The 19,502-nt window shown below is 36.0% G+C and overlaps 1 protein-coding gene across 1 annotated transcript in view; it reads left to right on the forward strand.

Moving 5' to 3' along the window:
- Positions 1-19,502, forward strand: part of NEK10 (NIMA related kinase 10) — a 68,472-nt gene that overhangs the window by 35,268 nt on the left and 13,702 nt on the right. Inside the window, 7 exon segments of the mRNA XM_086852871.1 lie at positions 304-375; positions 377-443; positions 445-501; positions 9,201-9,425; positions 10,325-10,505; positions 10,582-10,668; positions 17,989-18,037. Coding sequence (XP_086708997.1) covers positions 304-375; positions 377-443; positions 445-501; positions 9,201-9,425; positions 10,325-10,505; positions 10,582-10,668; positions 17,989-18,037 — 738 coding nt within the window.

The raw sequence follows: 19,502 nt of genomic DNA on the forward strand, positions 1-19,502 counted from the left end.
TAGTGCCTTGAACAGAGCACAGTCCCCATGAGGCCCCATCTCCCCCATCCCAGGAGAAGGCCCCAGGCACTCCTCAGTGTGTCTGGGAGTGTAAAGCCACAGTTCCCAGTAGAAGTTCTGTTTGGGTCAGTGTCAAGGATAATTGTTCCACCTGATGCTGAAGGCTGGGGTGTGGAAACAAACTGTCCCAGGCAGGATGAGGGAGTAGTGCTGGCTGGCATAACTCCATAAATACCAGGGCAGGAATTCAATGGTGGAAAAGCTTTCTTAGAAATAAGTAAATAGAGAATGTTCTTTCTGTAGCTGCTTGACTCCTGATGCAGGGCCACATCCAGACATAGTGGAGGTCAGCTCACTGCTGTCTGATGTGATGAAATCTGGATATTTTATCCACCTCTCTTCTCATGCTGGAGAAGAAACTGGATCAGGAGAGGAGACAAACCCTCTTGATACTTCATGGAGGCCAATTGAAATGCAGTAACCTATCACCCTCAGCTTTCCATTTTATAACACCTAAGTACATGTAATAAGCTTTATTTTTTGCTATCATTGTTTGCCATATCTGAGAAAATAAGGTGCAGCAAACCAGAAAATAAGTCAAAATGAAAAGACTCATCCTCCTGTATCATTTTTCCACACAGGCTCTTTAATTTATTTTTAACAAGGTATTCATTAATTTTTTTTGGACATTCTTATGCAGGAAAAATAACAGTATCTTAAAACCCAATGTCATTCTGTGTTGGAAAATGGCATTGTTATGGAGGTTCTTACAGTTTTGATAATATCTGATAACATTTAATTATTATGGCACTCTTGTGGGTGATTTGTGAATAGGAAAATATACACTTGATTAGGGTGGAACAAGTTGATAATCTTGTGTATGATTCATAAACAATGACACATGGAAAATGGAACCTACAAGAATAAAATTTTAAATTACAGATTGCAAAATACAGACCAGTGATGCTGGTAAGGCATTTTCTCATGTTTTCTAACTCTCTGATACAGTTTCACAGAAATACTTCTTACAGTTCATCCATTTGCTTCAGGCTGTGTTTTAAGCATCTTTCACGAAGAACATCAGCAGTTTACATATCACATATGATCTCAGAGAATTTATTTAAAAAATACAAAGACAATGTTTTTGTATAGCAAAATTGCCCATTGAAAATTGTTATGATAATTGCAGTATAAAATTAAAATTTACACAGCCACTCTTGTCTGTTTAGATATTGCATCTCAGATTCCTTCTATCAGGGCTTAGTAGCTCATATGAAGAACCTCTGTGTAGGAAAAGGTTTTATAGAGCACCTGGTCCCAAACATCCTAGTCTTCACCTTCCAAAAATAAATAATTTGTATCAGTAGTTAATATTTTTTTCAGGATTTTTTTGACCTATCAGTCTAAGATCATTATTTATATTACACCATTTTTTTCAATAAAAAGAATGCCAAAACCTTCCAGCAAACTGTAACAAGACACTGCCTTTTAAAATGTAAGAGGTATTGGGATGTAAGGAAGATATGGAGTAGAATTTGTAATTTAAAACACTATAAACAACTTTTCCCATGTTTTTTTCATTTAAATTTTCTTAACTTACAGATTTGGAAGCTTGTTGTATGTTTTTGGGGTTTTTTTTGGTTTTTTTTTGTATCTTGATATAGTCATTCTCCTGCATAACTGTGATGAAATTTGCAAAAAAATGTGCTATAGATGTAAAGATGCTAGATTTGGGATTTTGATGCAGTTATTGTGTCTTTGAGAGAAGAATGCCCTACCCAGATATTTGTGAAATATCTGATGATAGAATTGATAGTTTTACCTAGAAGTTAGAATACTTGTGTTTTGTATAAATACTTGGAAAATACTGCCTGTGTATTTTGGGTGATAATGGCTAGTTTTGTCAAGGATGAGGCACTGCAGTTCTAGTTTCACTCCAATTGATATTTTATTGTGCATATTAAAAGAACAAGAGATTCTGACAAAGATCCAGAACAGTGAAGAAATGGAGGAGAATATGGCTTAGTAATGAGAAGTGGGAGAGCTAATTTTTGCAAATTATTGTAAATAAGAATAAATCAGCCTAAGATCTTTCAAATTTCAGAGACATGTTAGAGGGCTTAGAAGGAGCCATGCTGTTTCTTTCTTCCTTGTATTTAGGAAAACTTTATAAACTTGAAGGATTTCTAATAGAATAATAATTATTCCTGAGATGTTTACCTTTTGAAATAAAAAGGGCAATGTTCTAACTAAAAGTACTTGGAAGAATTTCAAGCAGTTGCTCCTGAAATAAAAGCTCTGTGAAATATAGACAGCCTAATTCATCTTAGTCAAGGCCCTGGTGATTCCACACCCAAGTAATTTGTCATTTTCCCATGGTGTCAGAGAATTCAGTGTTTCTGCCATGTAATTCAATGTTTTGTAGAAGCCAGCTAGCTTTTACTTTGCTTTCACTACTGAAATGTACTTATGGCCTCCTTTTTCATCCCAGTTGTGTTATGCTGTGAAATTTTCTGAAATAAGGACTGTACTCTCTGTCCTTCTATATGGAACTAAAGAACTGAGATCTTTTGGAGCCAGAATGGAATTTGTTTAATAAGTAGTTTAAAACTAATTTGATAGCTGATAAATAAGCAATTGAAAGGCAGGTCAGTAGATGATGAAGTACAGTTAGTTACCTCGTGTGGTAAGTAAAGCATAAAATCCATGCTTGAAAATAATCCCAGTAAAAATAATCATCATCAGCTCCCCACACAAATTCTTATATTTCCTAGGAACAGTTTTCCATAGGAACAGTTTATGTTAGAAACATATGAAACATATAAACAGATGTAGGGGTGGCAGGTGTTTGATAGAATTTGTGTGTTCAGTTCTGAAAGGTTAAGGTTGCTGACATAACACATGGTACAGAGGACCCAAACAAGTAAAAATAATGGCAATAATTCTGTCTCATGTAGCACCTTTCATTTCAAGGTGATGAATGTTATATTTTCATGCTCTGGGTAGGAAGAGGTGGAGAGGTAGTTTGTGTAAGGTCACCAAACAGACCAGTAGCAAATTTGAGTCGTCTGTGTTCCAAGGCAAGTATAAATCTCAAAACAGTAGTTCATCTAACCAATGAATTGTCTTTCTAATATTTGCCTTTAAAGAGATGAGTGTATAGCCAAACTATGATTGATTGGTTTTTGAAGTACATAGATTTGAAAAATGTATTTTGTCTGTTTGGAAAGCAGTGAAAATAAGTCACTTTTACTACTTTGGAAACATATGTCTCATTACATGGGCATCATCCATTATTGTTTCATTTACTGCATATATCCTAAAAGGTTTTCAACTTTTCTCTCATTGCCACATTTTTTAATAAATATATGTATGTAAAATGTATGTAAAATAGACATACACATAAAACAATATAGAATGATGAATATTCAGTTCAGTCCTGTCTTTTGAATGTGGTAGAAAATAGTGCAAGTTTTATAATTGGAGTCCATCAACTAAAAATATATGACAAAATATGAGCCATTTGTACCTTCTGCTACTCTGAGAATATATTAAAAATGGGAAGACATGATAGACTACCTGGATGGTCAGAATAACTTCCTTTTCTGTTTCTGAAGTTCTGATCTGTGCATAAAGCACATATATTCTGTCACATTCTTTATGCCTCTCTGTGTTTTTTGGGAATTTAAGCTTATTTTCATTTTGGTGTCAATAATGTCACTAGAATGCTCATTTCATTTTTAAATTCATATATGCAAATCCATTTATTCAGATCCAGTTCCCAGTTACTCAAATTAATGGGGGACAGTGATGCTTACATAATGGGAAAAGTAGGTCCAACATTTTTTTCTGAGTGTGGTCTGATCTATGGAGTGTCTCCCCATGCCATGCTAGTTGGGAATAATAGGGAGTCAGGAGTCATTAACAGTGCTTGGCCTGAGCTGGTTCATTTAAGTCACCCTTAGCTGAGTGTTTTGTCCTAGTGTCCAAATGCATGACAATGCCTATTAGCAAGGCTGCTCTCTGCATTTTCCTCTTTTCACACTTGAACTGGTCTTTACCTAACCCAGCCTGCTGGAGAGCATGGCATATAGACCACAGCGAGCCATCTTCCATCTAGACAGGATATTTAGCTGCAGGTCAACACTGTCCCTCCCAGGCTAGATCTGTAAGTATCCAGGTGGTGTGCTACTGGACTAGGTTGATGCTGCTAGAAAACATACTCTGATTACTCTTCTTGCAGGCAGCTTGGCTACAGCCTATACTAGGAAGTCTGCCTATCTCTCCTGCAGAGGCAGTTCAACTATTTGTTGGCTGAAAATAGTAAACAAAGCAGTGTAGCTGTTTTCAAACTATATGAAAATGACTAAAGAACCTGACAAAACCTGAAATAGTTGATGCAGTTTCCTGAACTTTATTCATGACATAAACCTTCATACTCCACCTCTAGATGATTATGAGCTGATTGTATTTTGTATTTTTTAAGGATCACAGCTATATGAAGGACAAAGAAACAGAACATATTTAACTAGTTTTTCACCCAGTCATTTTTCCCCCATGTACAAATTAAGTTCTGCTCTGCTGGCAATTTTGCTAATAATCATGTTAGTTTCTAAGCATCACCACATGCATTACAAAGTAGTACTTAATTAGCAATTTGATTTGAATTAATCAAGTTTTTTTGTTAACTCAGAAAAAGACATAAAGATTAGATTAATGTTCATTTTAATTTCCTTTTCCTTTGTGTTTAGAAATAGATTTTGTGCCATTCCGTGCGTAAAATATTTTCTTTCTTTAAACAAGTGTGTGTGTATGCAGCAATTGTTTTGGTGTTGGTTAAAGCAATGAGTATGCTTGGGTTTAAAACACTTAGCATGCAACAGGTTATTAATATTTCAGAAACATAGTCCAGTAATTATGTTAGGCTAGAATATTTAAATACTTCTATTAAAATTATCACTAAAATTTTTAAAATTTTGATATAAAAATGTGGATGATCATGACCATGCACTGCTGCATACATATCCCTTTGGAAATGAGTGAGGACTCTGGAATGTCATGAGGCTTAGCATTCCACAAATTGTTTTCTCATTCTTCCACCTTTCACTCCATTGTGACATCATTCTGTTCTGCTCTCTATGTAGCAGGTACTAGAATTTATGTCTAAATGTTAAAAATGTTGGTGTGATAAAAAGAAAGAAACCTTTTTACATTTGTGCTATTTAAGTTTGGAGAATAAAGTGACAAATCAAAAAGTTTTGAAGGTACATATATATTTTTTAAGAGTTGCTGAATGTTTAATCTGTTAGTGCATCAAAGCTTTTTAACAGAATTTCAGAATGTAAGGAAGAAAGACTTGTCAAAGATTATCTTGTCCATTTCCAAGCCTTAGAGTTACCTGCCACTCCTGACAGATAATTTTAAGTGTAGTGTTCAAAATTGGACCTAATTACTCCAACTGAGAATCTTCTTGGTACCAAGTAGAAAGAATACACAAATCTTCAGAATTATTTTCTTTTTATATACCCTAATATGATGTCTACCTTTTCATAACAGCATGTTATTATAGTGACATAGTCTGTTTCTGATCCAGCAAAATCCCTATATCTTTTGCTGAGGGGCTTCTGTCACCAGTCCTTCTCTAGTGTGTGCATTTGTATGGTTGTTTCTCCTTGCTCACACAACTTCTCATTTTCCCTGTTTAAACTTCATCAGTTCTTTTAGTTTGTCCAGTTTCTCAAAACTCTCTCTGACACCAGCTGTCACTTTCATTGACACATCTCTGTGTATGATGTATATGCTGCAGTATGATATACGATGTGAATGTATCGCAGTCCGGGCACTTTTAATAGGCACGCTGTCTACCCATTATGCAGATTATCATTGTAATTCAGTGGCAACATTGAGTGGTTTTGGAACAAGGTCAAAAAGGAGCCTGATAAATTGTGCTCGCTACCCATTTTCAGTTTAGCAAACACCCAAAGCAGTTACCAAGTCAAGTACAATTTTTAAGGTCAATTATTCATCCAAGTGATCATGATTTTGTCTAGCTCACACTTCTCTAGCTTTCTTCTAAGATGTCATGAAAAACATTGTCAAAAGCCTTGATAAAACCCACATACATAACATCACCTTCTTGTTCCTAATGCACAGGAGCTAAACCATCTACTCCTTTTTCCTCTTACTGAAAAAGATATATCGGTTTAGCCTGGTTTTTACCCCCACCAATTTCATGTTAGTTATTACTTATTTTATTGGTAGTTTACCAGTGGAAATAGGTTGTCCTTTTTGGTTTTTTTTTTAAGTAGAAATTCAATTCACTAGCATAATGCTGTAATTGTAAATGTCTCTAATAAAGAAGATTAATTAAACACTGCAAATGCCACTAGAGAGCTCTATATTTCATGAAGACAGAAAAGTTAATTCCTTTGGACAGCAGTATGACAAAACAGAGCTAAATAAAAGATCAGTATCTTTATTTAATTTCACCCTGCTTTTTTTTTTTTCCTAAAGACTTTTAGATTCCTCTTGGAAGGCAAAACCAACAATTCAGGTTTCATTTTGCCAAAAACAAAGTATATCTTGATTTTACAGTATTGCTAGTTACCACTGAAGAGATAGACAACGTAAGTATACAGGATATGAATGAAGACAGAAGTTTTCTTCAAGGCTGAGACACAAATTTCCAGAGATGCTTTTGCTCAGTAATAAAGGTAGATGAATGCTGGAAAAAGATTGGTTCATAATTTGAACATTCCTTTTGTTCCCCCCTTAGCTTTCCTTTTCAACTATGGTTGAAAATGTATGTATGTTTTTTTATACAAAAAGGTAGAATTTGTTTCAACAATCAATCTGATGAATGAGGAAACTGAGGCACTAGTTTATAAGGAAAATGTGAAAATAAACTGATGGAGCCTCTGGTGAGATTTGTAAAATACTGGACTCTAGAATCAAGTGTAGGTATGAACACAGTTCAACTGAATAAATATAAACCTAATTCCTTTTCCAATGTTTGGGATAATTTGAATATTCCAGTTTCATAGATTTCTTAAAAAGATAAGCATCTGTCTTTCTCCTTATCTGAAAGAAGTCTCTGTGAGACTTCAAGGTATATGAAAGTGATTGTTTCAGTGTGTTGGAGAACACTATTCTCCATGTTCTTCTCAAAAAAATATCTTTATATCCTTATTTCCTTATGTAGGTTATTTTGGTCCCTCTCCTATGGTGAGCAAGAGTGACATTGAACTTGCATTTCATCCTCTTCTAGTCAGGGTTCTTTTGTTCTTCTAAATCACCCAGTGTCCTACTCAAAAGAGAAAAAGCAATACCTATTATCCAAAATTATTAGCTATTATCTAGGTGGAGAAAGCATATCACAGCAAATTTATTCATTATTCTCAGATTAGTAATGAAATACTATAGTTTTCTATATTCAAGTATTGTGTAATTGGACCAGATTTTTTTTATAGACAGGTTATAGCTTTGCAGCTTATATAACTGCTTTAACACTTTAGGATATGTTCCACTGATCTTTGAACAGTTTCCATGGTAGGTCTGTCAATTATTTTTAGCTTGAAGTCTGTGTAATTCCATTCAGAAATTTCAAACAGGTTTCCTTTCTTGATGGACAGTGAAATCTGTCACCAGTTGGTATCAGATGTCTTTTTGATCTTTTTCTTCCCCCCTCAGCTCTGCCTGATGTACAAGTTATTGTGAGCAATTAGTCTTTTGAGTGTGAGGTTCAATATTGAAAATGTTGAAAGGAGATTTAAGTTTGAAATGTCCCTGCAGTTTGACCTTTCTCTCTCTTTGCTTTGATTCCTTTGATGTGGAGCAAGTGAACTGGTTCTCTTCAGTACCTGTGCACTGACTGTTCAGGGCATGAGAAGTGTGTTCATGTGTGCCAGGACTGGAGTGCTCTCCAAAAGTCAGTTTGAGAGTCATCCTTAGTTGTTTTCATGCCATGCTACACTGCAGTCACTGCTATTGTGGCGTCTTGGACACAACCTCGGCCCAGTACTGAAGTATAAAATGACCTTTTCCCACCTGAATTTAAAGAGAAAATTTTGACAAGCCATCTCTTGGCTTGTTATAGGTTTGGGACTAGAACAAAGGATGGGGAAGTAGTTGCAGCAGACCATTATGCAGACAGTGGTATGTATAGTCAATGCTCAGAGATGCAGTGAAGTTTCTGAGGAGAAAGTTTCTAGTGCATTCACTCTGCTGTGTTCTAATAAAGTCAAAATATTTCATGGAAAAAACTTTGAAAGAATGTTATCTTAGATACAGGACAAATTGTCTTATGCAGACTTGGTGAGAATGTAAGTACTTAGGAATGTATTATCTCCTGAAATTACTTTAATATTAAAGGTACTAATTTGTTTAATCTGATATATTTATATAATTTATCTCTTGTTCTCCTTTATCATGCTTTACTTTGACAAGATAGAGTAAAAAGAAACATGAATTTATTTGCACACAACAGAAATAACAGAAACAATATGTGAAGATTTGGAACAATAGGAGGTCATAAAAAGTTTTCCTTCAAAATATGTTGAATTACAATAGAAGCAATAGCAGGGACTGGGATTTCTATTCATTCTAGAAAAACTATAAACATCAAAGCAGCAGAGGCAGAATTTTATGTGCATTAAAGAAGATGCAACTTAAATTGCATCCGAACAAAATGCAGCACTTAAATGTTTCAAGCAAATAATTTGTATTCTGTGTTTTGATTTTCTTAGTAGTAATGCCAGTAGCATTTGATCATTTCAGCCTCAGTGTCTCTGTGGCATCACGTCTGTATTGGTTTGGCACAACCTGGTTTTAGGTAGCAGGGGGACCAAGAGACAGCTCTGGTGAGGAGTTGCTGGAAGCTTCCCACCATGTCTGGCAGGGTCAATCCCTGATGGCTCTGAAGATGGACATGCTGCTGGCAAAGCTGGGCCAATTAGAGAGGCTGGTAACACCTTTGTGATGACATATTTAAGAAGAAAATCAAAGCAAAGTCACGGGTTTTGCTTCTAGCCAGATAAGCGGGGGAGAACATGTGAGGGAAACAACATGGAGACACCAAGGTCAGTGGAGAAGGAGAGGCAGGAGGTGTTCTGGGCACCAGGGCAGAGATTCCTCTGCAGGCCGTGGTGAGACCATGGTGAAGAAGCTGTGTCCCTGCAGCCCATGGGTCCATTGGGAATCAGAGATCCACTGGCAGCCCACGGGGGAGCAGGTGGACGCCTGGAAGAGGCTGTGATCCAGTGAAAGACCTGGTGGAGAGAGAGGGCCCTTGCTTCCAGGCTGGAGCAGCCTGTCCTTGGCGGTCTGCACCCCATGGAAAGCGAGACCCACGCTGCAGCGGTTTTGGGAGGACTTTTGTGCCTGTGGAAGGGGCTCACATTGCAGCAGATGTGGTTTGGCTGCTGCTTGTGAGAGTGGGCCCACGCTGGGGAAAGTTTATGGAGAACTGTCTCCCATGGGAAGGACCCCATGGCCTCACAGGGACAGGACCCCTCTCCCAGGGCAGCAGAGGAAAATCTCAGTGATGAACAGACCAAAACCCCCATGCCCTGTCTCCCTGCACTGTCAGTGAGAAGGAGGGAGGGGCTGGGGGTGAAATGGTGGTTTAAGGTCTTATTTTACCTCTCATTATCCTTCTCTGATCCTTTTAATAATAAATTTCACTTTGCAACTGAATTTGAGCCTGTTTTGCCCTTGAAATATTTCTCCCAGCCCTTTTCTCACTCATGAAGCCTTCATGAACTCTTTTTTCCTGTTCACTCCTTCACCCAGCTGTGGCAGGGGAGGGTGAGCAAGTGACCCTTGTGGGTTCCTGGCATTGGGCCAGTGTCAAACCAAACAACATCAAGTTCACTTCATATTTTACTACTGTCTTGACTGTTGGGTAGGTTTTGCATTGTCCAGAACTGGTCTGCTGTTGGTAATCCAAGATCAAAGAGAGCACAGCTACCAATGCTTGTCCCTGGGAACCTATTACCTTTGTCCAGACTTATTTTTCCTTTGTTCAGTATTCACCTCTGCTCTGTCGCTTGTTTCATTTTTCTCGCTTTTAGTGCTTGTTATGAAAAGACTGTCATCAAGAACTAAGCCTTATATATAAAAGATAGAAATAATTTGTTTAGTTTAAGAGTTTGAAAATCTTGCTCTAAATTTAGAATCAATACCTTGAACCAGGTATTGTGCAATCCTGGACTAACACCTAAGTTTAGCTTTATGTGTGTATGCACAAGTGCCACTTCAATTTTTGGATTTTCTAGTGTGTGTTGGAAAAGGACAATATCTAACATTGCCTTTTTGTTCTTGTCAGAAAAATGAGAAGTTGAGTCTGCATAGTAGCAGCGGTGGATCAGCCAGTTGAAAAAGTGAATTCTCAGAAAATACTGACTTTCCAGTTGACAGTTGTCAGTCTACACATGGAAAAGATGAGGAAAAACATATGAAGCAATTGTGGTAGAGGATGACAGGACTATGGAGAAAGGCAGACATTAGCAAAAGAAGCTTCAGGTGCTATCATGCTGGTCAGAGGTGGGTTAAAAGCTTCTTTGCTTTCATTTTTATGTGCAGGTATTTTCTCTGAATTAGACAATGAGATAGATATAGTGGACAATTCAAGCAGCTCCAGTTCAAGTAATTTGAAAGAGTCTGCTATTAGTAAGATTCTTCAAGAATGAAGTGTGCACTACTTTCAAAGAGTAAACCAAAAAATGGTTTAGTCCAGTATACGAGGGTATTTCATTATGTGTCACAAGTTCACGATCTGTTGTTACCTAAGTATAGGAAACATCTGTGCCTCTGTGACAGCTATGTCCAGGTTAATACATTTGGTATCACACGCAAGACTTTGTGTAGCTTTTCCCTATATTTTGCAGTAGCAGCTCTGAAAGCTGGAATATTATTTGGCTCCTTGAGAAAGAAGGTGGTTTTAAATTTAAACATAAGATGACTAATATTGATAAGAAACAGATGGAAGAGTGTGAAAAAGAAAGTTGAAAGAGGCAAGCTTTAACTGTCTGGAAGAATTGACTGAATGGAACTGAAGGAATGTGTAGATTTTAATTAGGACAGAATTATGTGACAAAACACAGCATTAATTCTGCTTATAGTTATTTATGGTAATCAAATTGGAAAGCACCAGCTGTGTTGGGTATTATCTCAAGTAACAGGTTTTTTTGGCTTATATTTCCAATTTGAAAATTTAAAAAAACCTCAAAAAACCCCTAGCTCTAACGACTATGAGTTCACTTGCTAGATTGTGAGCTATCATGGCCTACCTATTAAATGCAATGCGATTCTGATTAGAGAAAATCATTTTTTATTCATTTTGTATCAGAAAAAAAAGGAGATGGTTAGAGCTAAGCAAAACTTAAGATTTCCATTCATAAAATATGGGCATGATTTAGATGTACTTTTAAAATGTAAAGGGAATGTAGTTGTCTGAATATTATAAAACATTATTGCTGCAAATGTCCCAGGCTTCAAAAAATCTAGAATAACATTACTTTATATCTTTGTATTCCTATTTGGTAGCAGGATTTTATTTCATATTTTTGGCCAAGTTCTGAAGGAATATGACCTCTTTTTACTGAAATGTCTAGCCATTACTGCAGGGGAAATAAATTGTTAGTTCTACTTAAAATCCATTAAAATGGCTTGCTAATTGTAACTGGATAGCTTGCCATTTTGAGTACTGGAGGACCTGAGGCTAAGCAGCCCTGAGATTGTTGTCAAAGTTTTCTTAAAAAATAGTTTTAAAAACCACTTTTTTGTGGTCACTTTCTTGAGTTAAGATAGTAACGGGAGAAGGCTACAAGATAGAGGGAAGCCTTGAATAACTGTAGGAAATGACTGCATAGAATGAAGCCCTTGAGAAAAAGCAGCTTACAGGGACAAAGTTCCATTTTGTGTTCATACTTAAGAATAACACATTGTGTCTCACAGGAATGTAATTCATTGTGGGCTAGTTTAGCATTGTGCACAGAAATCTGAGGCCTTTGTGTAGTTTGTAACTTGCCACACCCAAAGCATTAGTGGTAATGATTTCCTTGTAGGTGATTTTTATTTGTTAAGATTTAGACATTAACAAAATACCAGATTTTCCTAATATTTGAATATTACCATGCCATATTGCCATAGTTTTAATTAAATACTTTAAGTGGAAATATTTGAATATTACCATGCCATATTGCCATAGTTTTAATTAAATATTTTAAGTGGAAAGATACAGTCAGTTCCTATCAGTTCCAGTAAGTTTAATCAGCATTTCTAAAAGTCATTATCCATTTTTCTCCTGCCAGAGAATCTAATTATTATATAGATACTTCAGGATTGCTTTTTCATAAAAATAACTACAAGCTCACATTCTTAGATCAGCTGTAGTTTCTACTTATGCTGAAGTCAGTGTTTTAGATCAGTTGTGATTAATGCTGGCAAATGTTTCTACTTTTCAGGGGTAAAGAAAAAATAGCTTAAAGAAAAATAATTCTAAATTCAGGATAATTGGGTATTGCTTGAGATATTCTCCTTTTGTTAATAATGTGGCTAACAGAGTTTGAATTATCAGCATGGTTTTGTCAAGCATGTCAGCATTACAAGGGAAAATGTGATCTAGCTAACTTGGAAACTGTTAACAGGAAGATGAGAGTTAGTTTCAGGTATATCGATGAGGGTCGTGAAAGGATTTGTCTAATCATGCTGCCTTCACATCATTCTCAGAGAAAACATGATCATTCTAATTTAAAAGTAGAGTGGTATTTTGAAGAAAGGTGTGATATGCTGAGCTGTTCAATAGCACAGAAGCTGGTATGGATTTGTCAGTGTAATAGGGGTAAGCTTTTTTTATAGTCCAATATTGTCATAATGTATTTAATGACTTTGCATACTCAGTGTTTCTCAACTCTGCTTTAACAAAAGGATTATTCTTCTTAGTATAGTATGTATAGGCAATGTATTTCTGCAAGACCAGTTCCTTTAAGAGTTCCCAAGATTGCCAAGTGCAGGGTGTAGAGATTCTGGATTAGTTGCTCCTGGTACTTGAAATGATTAATCCTACAGGAACAAGATTCTACACATTTCAGAAGCATAGAGGCATCAGTGACAGATGCATATTTCTTTTCCTGAAGTCATTATAATTTCAAATTATAAAGATTGACAGAGGGTAGGGACATACTGAGTCAAAAAGCTGTGAAGAATGATGGGATGGTAACAGTTTATTAGTTGCACTTTTTTTCTTAGTTTAAAATTACAAGGTTCCCAAATTTACCTTAGTTTAGTCATAGTAAAGGCTTTTTACTTGCATTTGGTATACAGTGTAATCATACCTTCACTTCTGTTGGTAAAACCAAATAGCAGGAAAATATGTAATATGTCATTATGCATAGCAGTCCAGCAGAGCTGGTGTGTCAGTTGAGTGAGAGTTGAAAAATTTACTTTTTGTCTGGGAATACTCTTTTGGACAATATTTTTTGTTTCCCTTAATCATGTTCATTTAATCACAATCAGGACAGTGTCCTAGATACATTGAAAGATATTTCTGTGTAAAATATGCTATTGGAAAACCATGATCTAAGGACTTTATGTACTTCTAACCTCCCTCCCAATACAAAGGTAGCATGCAATAGATTCTTTTTGGAATTGCTCAGCCTTTTCAAGAGATTAAGAAGTCTCAAAACATGGTCTTGTGCTGCTGCTATATCTTGTTTAAAACTTTTTCTCTTACATCATAATTTCATTTATGTTTCCACTATTTGGAGGAATCTCTGCACTTTATATATATCTTGTGACCAATAAGCACAGACATTGATATTCAGGATTCCTTTCCTGAATTTCTGCAACCCAATAGTATTCAAAGTTACCATGTAACGAAGACAGCACAGGTCTGCCTGAACAATATTCTAGTGATGTAACTCTAAAATGGTCTTCTATATCTTTCTTTGAGAAATGAAACTGGTTTACACGGTGCCAGGACTTGAGTCTTGTTCAGGTAGCGCTCATATCCAGTTGAATAATTGGGAATTTCTAGAACTAGGATACTGTCAAAATAGGAATTCTGTGTGTTGTATGTAGCAAGTGATTTGGCTCACCACTTAAATCATGAGTTTAGGTCATCACTTAGCTCCAAATCTAACCACTTTTGAGGATAACAACAAACACGTTATCAAATAAACACCTGTTCAGTAATGTAATTTGTTTTCTAGAGCCTGTAGTTTGGACTACATTGCAGGCAGCTACCTTATATCTTGAAAGTTGTGGTCACAGAGATGAGCCTTTTTTTTTTTTTTTAAATTTAATTCAGACTAGCTGTATTTGATGGATTTGGTGACTTGAGAAGACATTTCTTCTTTAGATAAGATGACTAGATAATTTGGTAAATTTTTGGAATAAGATTGTCTGACATCTGCTATATAAGGTTTTCTGGTTTTAGATTGTGAGGAGAAAGCTTAGGGAATTTCCTGAGAATTATTATGGCACCAAGAAACCTATCACTTCTCAATGGGCTGTCTGTGAAGAACTTTGGAGACCTTAGTGTTTTGTAGGCTTAATTTTCCTCATGTCTAAGATTCAGATTTCTCTTGAGACCTCAGGCTAATGGGATTTTGTTGAAGACATCAGCCAAGTTCTGGTTTTCCTGTGTGATGCCTGAGTTAAGTTTGAAGTATGTTTATATCAACTTCTGTTGCTGTACAATGTAGCAGTGGAATCCCTGCTAGCAAGAAAAACACTTAGTTGTTTGCTCTGCAAAACAGCTTGATTAACTTGGTTGGGATTGTCCATTCCAGTGTACAGTGATTTGAAGGGCAGCTTACTAAGAGTATTTTGAATAAATAAAGGTAATTCCACCTTTCTCCTGAAATGATTGTTGAGCTGTCATTCAAAAAAATCACTCTCCTTGCTTCAGTTTAATTCAAGGAGTTGTACTGAAGTTCTCTGCTAATACAAAATCTTGGTTCAATTTTCCTGCCAGTCTGATCAAACTTGAAAAGGTTTTCAGAGGTTTTGTTTATTAGATACCATTGAAGTGAAAGTTAAATCCAAAGCAGAAGTTACTGTCTTCTCAGGTTTTTCTGATCTCATATTACGTTACCAGCTCTTTCCTTGCAATTGCCTGTTTAGGTGCCTGCACAAGCAAAACTCTAAACTTCACATTAAAATGTGATTTTTACTGATGTCAATGCATGTTAAGAAGTTAAAGTCTTAGAAGTTGCTCTAATTACATCAGCTGCTGAAGACCAAAGTAGCAGGCAGAGAAATTATTTGTGCCTCATTTGATACTTTTTTTTATGTCCCCAAGGAGTCTGCATAGAGCTATTCAGAACAGGGAGGCTGATGTGAATTGAAAGCTTTGGCTTTTGCGCCTCTTTCACGTTCTAACAAGAGTGGGCACAGAACAGGAGAGAGATGGAGAGGGCTTGTATTTCATTTTCCTTGAGATCATCTTGAACTGAAACATGCCCTCTTGCAAGGCATTTGTACAAAACATATTGCCTTGCTCCTCCTATCCATGTCAAAGGAGTAGCCATGGTAAAAGGAAATATGGTCCAGGTAAGCCTGAGCTGAACATCAGGATACACTCCTGATGTGCTCCATGCCTTATGAGTTAACTTGCCTACACATCTGTGCTGTTTCTTACTCCCTGACTGGCTCTGTATGATTAGCATAACTCATACACAGAAGACTAGGTATTATGAATAAAGTCATTAGTGTTCCTTGGGAAGGGTTACACATGTGCGTGTTTTTTTTACATTGATTTTTACATGTTTGAGTCTCCTAGTTATTAAGTAAATTATTTTCCCGTGTTTTCATAGTGAGTAACATAATGAGATTCCTCTCTCAGATCTAGCTGCTCAGTGGGTCTCTAGCATAATATAATAAGCAATTAAAATAGGCCTGAAGGGTGTTTACTATTGTTTAGTGATGTTCATCATCTTTGGGGTTTTGTTTTTTAGCATTAATAAGTATTTTTCTAACTTTAGCATATGAATCAGAAAATATTGCATCTCTGCTGTGTACAGTGAGTGGTGAGACAGACTCTTTGGTGTGAAATATCATGCACTTGTAAATACACTCATAAGATGGCAGATTAGCAAGTCAAATGTGGTGAGTCATCAAACTGATCAAGCAAATTTGGATACAAGCCCTTTACTGATAAGAGACCATTTATTTGAAACAGCCAAAGGGTATAGTATTTCAAACCCAATTTTGTATATGAATACTTGAATAGGGGAGTTGTTTTTTGTAAAATTCTAGCAAACAGCTGTGTTCACATTTAGCTTTTTAGCCAAGTGGCTTTTGTTGCAGATTTTCTTGCATATATTCACATAATACATTATGGTATTTGCTGTGACAGAGTGTCTGAGGTTGTAACTCAAAATCCTTACCCCAAGCAACATGACTCACATTCACTCAGAACTTCTACTTTTGTAAATGTGTTATTGTGTCTCTGTCCTAAGCAGGTAAAAAATCTGTTCCTTGAGTAGGCACAAAAATATTTTTCATTTCCTTCACTTTCTAGGCAGTGAGCACTCTCTTTTTCTATTTTTGTCTCATTAACAAAGTTAATTGAAGAACTTTTGCTTCTATAAGGGCCTAGTTTATTTGCTATTATGGAATTCAGATGCTCTTATCAAATAGTCTTTTGTGCTAGCAATCACAGAATTTTGGTATCTGTTTTGCTAAGCAAAACATCAGCAAGGATTGAAATGTTTCTTTTTCTTTCATTCTCTCTCTGTCTCTGTATCTGTTTTTTTAGGGAGACAGATTTGGCCTGAAGATGTATAATTTCTTTGGGTTTTAAAGTGAATTCAGTTTGACAGATGAAAGCCTCCTTCAGATTTTTTTTTTTTTTTTTAATTCAGAGGATCTCAGAAAAATAGGAAAAATATTTCAGAGTACAACACAAAAGTATGTTTTAACACGAAAAGATGTAGGACTCAGAAATATGTTTGTTCTACAGTTGCTTAGAACAAATATAACTGCTGTAACAAGCAATGGGAAAACTACTTTAAGTCTGACACAAAATCTTTTTTTCTTATCTGTTGTTTGAGTGATTAGATGCCTCTGTTCTTGTTTAGTGATAATGATGCTACCAGTGTGGAAAAAAATCTCATGTAGACAAAGATGCAGGCCTTTTATTAAAATACATTAATTGTAATGGGAAAATTGTAAGAATATCCTAATCTTGCTACTCAGACTTTCAGTTAGCAGAATTATCTTTTCATTAAACATATACTCAATCAAAATGTGATACCAGGCTGGTCTCAAATTACCATCCAAATTACCATCCAAATTACCATCAAAAGAATGGTTTTACAGGAATGATTTAAGACAAATGCTTAAGACTAATATTTGCTTTAAGGCAAAGCTTTCTAACTGCATAAATAATAGATGTTGTCAAACATTAGCTTTACTTCTACACATTTTTTGGCAGCATGCAATAAATTATTTCAATGTTTACTTTCACTTTTATTGCTGATTAGATGTTGGACCAATAACTGGTCATACTGCTGTCTTCAAGGTCATGGCTTCATTAGGATTATTTGAGAAGAAAGGTATTGCATATGTTATTGCATATAGATAGCCAGCTAGTGGAATGATGGCAGTAAATCTCTGGTGGACCTTTAAGGAATTGGGAAAATACTCTGTCTCCTTATCCACACTAGAGACAATGTTGTGGCTATAGTGGAAAAATGCAAATCCAAGTACATATTCTGTGGACATCTAGTCAGCATGTGTTACTTTCTGTAACAATTTTCTGAAATAATTTATTAAAGTACTCTGTTGGGCTGAGATTTTTGTTATGATGCAAGCAAATCGTTGATATATCAGACAGCAACTTGATAGTCAAGTAGGGATTTGGAGTTTGTTTAATGCTGTTTTTAGAAGTTATTTTGATACCATGTCTGGGAATAGAAGATACTAACATGCATGTTGTGGGTTTCTTTTAAACAGAAAATAATATTCATGTGTTCATTTCAGGTATAATTAAACAAAGTTTTAGTGCTTCTGAAAAACAACCTCAGATAAGGTAGGAGTGATTTATGATTTTAATATAATCGATCATCTTTACTATCAACTCCAGTTGGTTGTTTCACAGTGGAGCTGTGCCTTCATGAAATATGTCCTTTATGGCTTCTTTTTACCTCAGCCTAGGACACTAAGTCTGCTTGAGGATATTGTTAAAGGGTGTTTACACACAGCAGCTTTACATGATAAATAGCTTTTACAATGGACCTTGATACTGAAGTTTAATCTGACACCAGTTGATTAGCCAAATTCTGTTTTTATATTTTTAAGCAGATGTTTTTCCATAGAAAAATGTGCTTGTGTATTTGATGGTGTGGAGTATGTTGTAGTAGTGTAGAGGAGTATCTTGGCCCTTTGAACTCCTCTAGATTTTCTGTATAAACATAGATGCCCATTTCTTGCGTTTTGGAGGCCTCATGTCCTTCAAAAAGGAAACAAACAGAAGCAGAATATGTCATACCATCCGTCTTCTAAAGACATTCCTTTTCCTTCTGTTTCTTCAGCAATGCATCAAGTACATTCTCGACCATTATTTTTTTCTTTGGCACCACTCCAAAATCCTCTTGTTTCTTAATTTCTGCTCTTCTTTTATATCTGGAAAAAACTCTGAAAATCACTCTTTGCTGCGTCTGCCTCTTGAATTTTTTTTTTTATTTTACCTTTAACTGAGCTAGGTAAGTATTTATAATGATAGCATTGATTATTTTCCTGTTGATTCAAGTGCAAGATTTTATTTTTGCTTTCAGAATTGTTCTTAGCATAACACCATCCAATCTCCCATTTATCACTTTCTAGCTTTACATCTTTAGTCCTGTTGCAGTCAGTAGTGGCAGCCTCCCCATGCTTGAGCATTGAAGAAAGCACATTTTCTTTCTCTTTGTAGAAATTCACTACTATACAAATCTCTTCCCCTCATATAATGATTAGCAAAACTATTTCCTTATCTTAATTTATAACTACTCCTTGAAACTAGTTTTCCCTACTGCCACAAAAACAGATAAAAATTCTTGCCATACTTGGGCTATGGAGGCTGCCATCTATCAGGACATCATGTTTGTTCTTTTAGTTACCTGGTGTCCATGGTGTACCCATTTGTTATTGCTTATCTCAGCTAGTGAAATCAGCAGGCTGGCAAAGTATTTGTCTAGAGTTTAGGGAAGGATGTAGAATTGAAACATGTAAAACTCTATTTCTGACATTGAGATATTGCTACCCTGGTGCTGTAATACCAACTTTTTCCCCACCTTACTAGTACTGTCCAAGGAAAGAAACGTTGGTTTAGTAGAAGTCATTCTATTTTGGACATGCAGAGTAAACCAGCTTTTGTGTGACTTAAAAATGCACAGTTGTAAACTAGTGAATTCGGACAGATTTCCTTTAGAGGAAACACGAGAAGGAGTCAGGGAATACTGTATTTTCTCAACAGTCATTGATGATGAATGCAATTAAAACCTTTTTCTTTTTTT

This window comes from Cyanistes caeruleus, chromosome 1 (genome assembly GCF_971803275.1).
Source record: "Cyanistes caeruleus chromosome 1, bCyaCae1.hap1.1, whole genome shotgun sequence".
Classification (NCBI taxonomy): Eukaryota; Metazoa; Chordata; class Aves; order Passeriformes; family Paridae; genus Cyanistes; species Cyanistes caeruleus.